This window comes from Nansenia antarctica (genome assembly GCF_963989245.1).
Source record: "Nansenia antarctica genome assembly, chromosome: 4".
NCBI lineage: Eukaryota > Metazoa > Chordata > Actinopteri > Argentiniformes > Microstomatidae > Nansenia > Nansenia antarctica.
This window is the reverse complement of record NC_137689.1, coordinates 10565350-10568870: the sequence shown is the minus strand read 5'-3', so window position 1 is coordinate 10568870 and position 3521 is coordinate 10565350. Positions and strand designations below refer to the sequence as shown.

Sequence of the window (3521 nt, the reverse complement as noted above, 5' to 3'; positions counted from 1 at the left end):
GGGGGTGGGCAAGGCGTAGCTAGTGCTACAGTGGGGTTGTTTGAGGAAGTGATGTGGTAGTGCCCCCCCTTACCCCCACCCCCTGCTCTCTCTGATCTCCTCGCTCAAGGCCTTCGGGGGTTAATTAGGAGTCTCAGATAATGCCACACTAATGAAAACAAGACCAGTGTTTTCTCTTTCTTTCTAGAAAAAAGCATTCGCTTAGGTTTTTTTGAACCAGTCTCTGGTCATGGAAGAGAGAGGAAAAACACTGAAATAAAGGCTACTGAGAGAGAGAGGGAGAGAGAGAGAGAGAGAGAGAGAGAGAGAGAGAGAGAGAAAGAAAGAAAGAAAAAGAGAGAAAGGGGATTGTGGAGTCAAATTATCTTTCCTGTTTCATGTCATTCGCCACCTCCCCACACAATGGCCCAGCGGTGTGTGACATGTCGGGTGGAGAGGAATAACTACCCTGTACCGCCAGCATGGGTCTACAGTGCCTGATGACCCCCCCCCCCACACACACACATACACCACACAGGGTGCGTGAATCACAGGGCACCACCATTGGCGTAATGGGTCCGGGTGGTGCTGGTGGGGCTTTGTGTGGCGTTGTTTGTTTGGGTTATTGGAGTGCACCAGAGGAGGCGGATTAGATGGAAAGTTTTGCGTGCTCTGCAGCTGGACCCGAACGTCTGTCATTCCTCAACACTTACACACACTCACACTCACACACACACACACACACACACACACACACACGCACACACACACACACACACAATCAATCGCTCTTAGAACACTGCTGTTCCTCAGGGATGTGGTGGGGAGGGGTCACAGTGTGTGCCGGAAGAGATGATTGTGTGTGGGGAGTGTGGGGTGGTAGGGGGTCAGAGTCTAGGTACCCTACTCCTGTTTGTGTAACCTGTGCTGAGGTGCTGGAGACGGGGGGGGGGTGGGCTACACACTAGTAGGTCAGCTTTCGAGGTATCCCACAAACGGATGTGAGATATGAGTGTGAACATGTGTGTACGTTACCTATATGTGTTTCCAGATATGGCCGAGTGGATTGGGGTCTGTTGAGGTGCTGCACCTGCAGTTCTATCTTACACAATATAAAACTTGCCTCCACAGAGGGACAGAAGTCTATAGCCTATTTCAATATCGTATTCATTCCAGATTAAAATATGGATTTAAATGTTTCTTTATACTTTGGGAGGACCTTGCTGCGACAACTAAACTTTTCTTGATCTGTGTTTATTTTAAAACTGCACTGAATAAAAAAGAGCAAAGAAAAGAATAGAGTTGACTTGTTTGGGGGCAATGCTCGTTCTCCCTAAGTGTAAAATGGGATGAGATATTCTGCCTCTTGGACTTAACGTAATGTAAGAGAGTGTGAAATTAAACTGCACAGGAATAAAAGAGGGCCCTCATTGTGTGTCGCTGGCTCGCTTATCGAAAAATTCAGACAACTGGAACATCTAAAGCTCTAAAACTTGTAGCAATCCCCTTTGTGTAGGTCCTGAGCAGACATTGTAATATCTGAAAGCCGCTGAGACTCCAAAGCCAGCGTAAGAACGTTCCACACAAAGTGCCTCTAAATCCTGTCTCTCCACAGCCTTGCATTGTGTCAGGGTGTGTGTGTGTGTGTGTGTGTGTATGTATGTGAGAGAGAATGTTTGTGTTTATTAGTGTGTGTGTATGTGTGTGTGTGTGTGTGTGTGTGTGTGTGAGAGAATGTTTGTGTTTATTAGTGTGTGTGTGTGTGAGAGAGAATGTTTGTGTTGACTAGTGTGTGTGTGCGTGTGTGTGTGTGTGTGTGTGCGTGTGTGCGTGTGTGTGCGTGTGCATGTGCTTGTGCATGTGTATGTGCATGTGCATGTGCATGTACATGTGCATGTGTGTGTGTGTGTGTGTGTATGTGTGTGTATGTGTGTGTGTATGTGTAAGAGAGAATGTTTGTTTATTAGTGTGTGTGTGTGTGTGTGTGTGTGTGTGCGTGTGTGTGTGTGTGTGGGTGTGTGTGTGGGTGTGTGCATGTGTGTGTGCGTGTGTGTGTGTGTGTGTGTGCATGTGTGTGTGTGTGCGTGTGTGTGTGTGTGTGTGGGTGTGTGCATGTGTGTGTGTGTGTGTGTGTGTGTGTGTGTGTGTGTGTGTGTGTGTGTGGGTGTGTGCATGTGTGTGTGTGTGTGCGTGTGTGTGTGTGTGTGTGAGAGAGAGAGAGACAGCATGCCTCCATGTGTGTGTGCGCCTACTTGCATCCCTGTGAATACTAACTACGCCCCGTGGATCCTAGACCTAATTCCTCTCGCTCACCTCTTTACATTCCCTGCACCTACCTACCTACACAGTCTATTTTAAACCCCTCTGTTAATTTGATTTAGTGCATCTCAAATTGAATTGGAGGAAGGGAAAAAAAGAGTAAGAGAGCAAATGTAGCATTATTAATAACCCAAAGTAGTGCGGAGCAGAGAGAGAGAGAGTGTGTCTGGGTTTGCTCTCTCTGTGGATGAGCGAAACAAGTGAAGTCGGTTATGATGGCCACGTAATCTACATCCTTCAAACAAATGGCCAGGGCTATTAAGGGCCATTGTGTTTGCTGCAGTGGTGATCAGATCCATTCTAAAGAGCCCTCGCAACTGTTGCGAGTGGTAAAGAATACGCCGGATGTTTCCGCAGTACGGCACACCATGATGTTCCGAGGGGATACTAGCCTCTGTTTACAAAGATGCTTTGGAAAAGAGATCTTTAACAAAACCTTTACAAAATAACAACAAAAACAGAGCTCTCGACTAATGAAAGCTTGGAAAATGGCGGCTTTTATTTAAGAGCTTTTTCCCACAGGTGTTTCTAGCGCTTCAGTAAAGGCTAACGTTTTGCGTTCTGATGTTCTGACCGAGGTGGTGATGTTGAGTCATGTTGACAGGACTGACATTGTCTCTCTCTTGTCTCTCTGATGTTCTGACCAAGGTGGTGATGTTGAGTCATGTTGACAGGACTGACGTCGTCTCTCTCTTGTCTCTTGTCTTCCCTCCACAGGCCACGCGGGCGGCCAGAAGCCGTTCCAGTGCAGGTACTGCCCCTACAGCGCCTCCCAGAAAGGCAACCTGAAGACCCACGTCCTCTGCGTCCACCGCATGCCCTTCGACAACAGCCAGTACCCCGACCGCCGCTTCAAGCGGTCCCGCGTCGACTCTGACGCTTCGGGGAACTCCGAGGACGGGATCACCAACTATTATTCCGGAGCGGGTGGCACCACCGGGACCCAGGGGAGCACCGCGGACCCCTTCTCTCTGGAAATCCCCCGCAACCACGAGTGATCACCGGAGCTCTGTTCACCTACAGTACACCACAGAGGTGTCAGCCTTCTCAACTCATAAACTACTCACTACCGACTGTAACAGGGACGATTCACATCAACTCCTCCCAGAGCACAGCCAGGCTTAGTGGGGGCATCAGTGGATATGTACTGTAGGTACTGTAACTCCCAAGACGTAGAGCCATATCCTCATATACCCTCAACGTGTATTCAGACTTTTGTTTAA

General features: G+C 48.5%; 1 protein-coding gene across 1 annotated transcript in view; it reads left to right on the top strand.

The window, feature by feature from the left end:
* Positions 1–3296, top strand: part of znf536 (zinc finger protein 536) — a gene marked incomplete at both ends in the record, with an annotated part of 97452 nt that extends 94156 nt beyond the window's left edge. The window contains one exon of the mRNA XM_080528121.1: positions 3016–3296. Within this exon, the coding sequence (XP_080384247.1) occupies positions 3016–3296 (281 nt within the window). The remainder of the gene's footprint in view (positions 1–3015) is intronic.
* Positions 3297–3521: the final 225 nt, after the last annotated feature.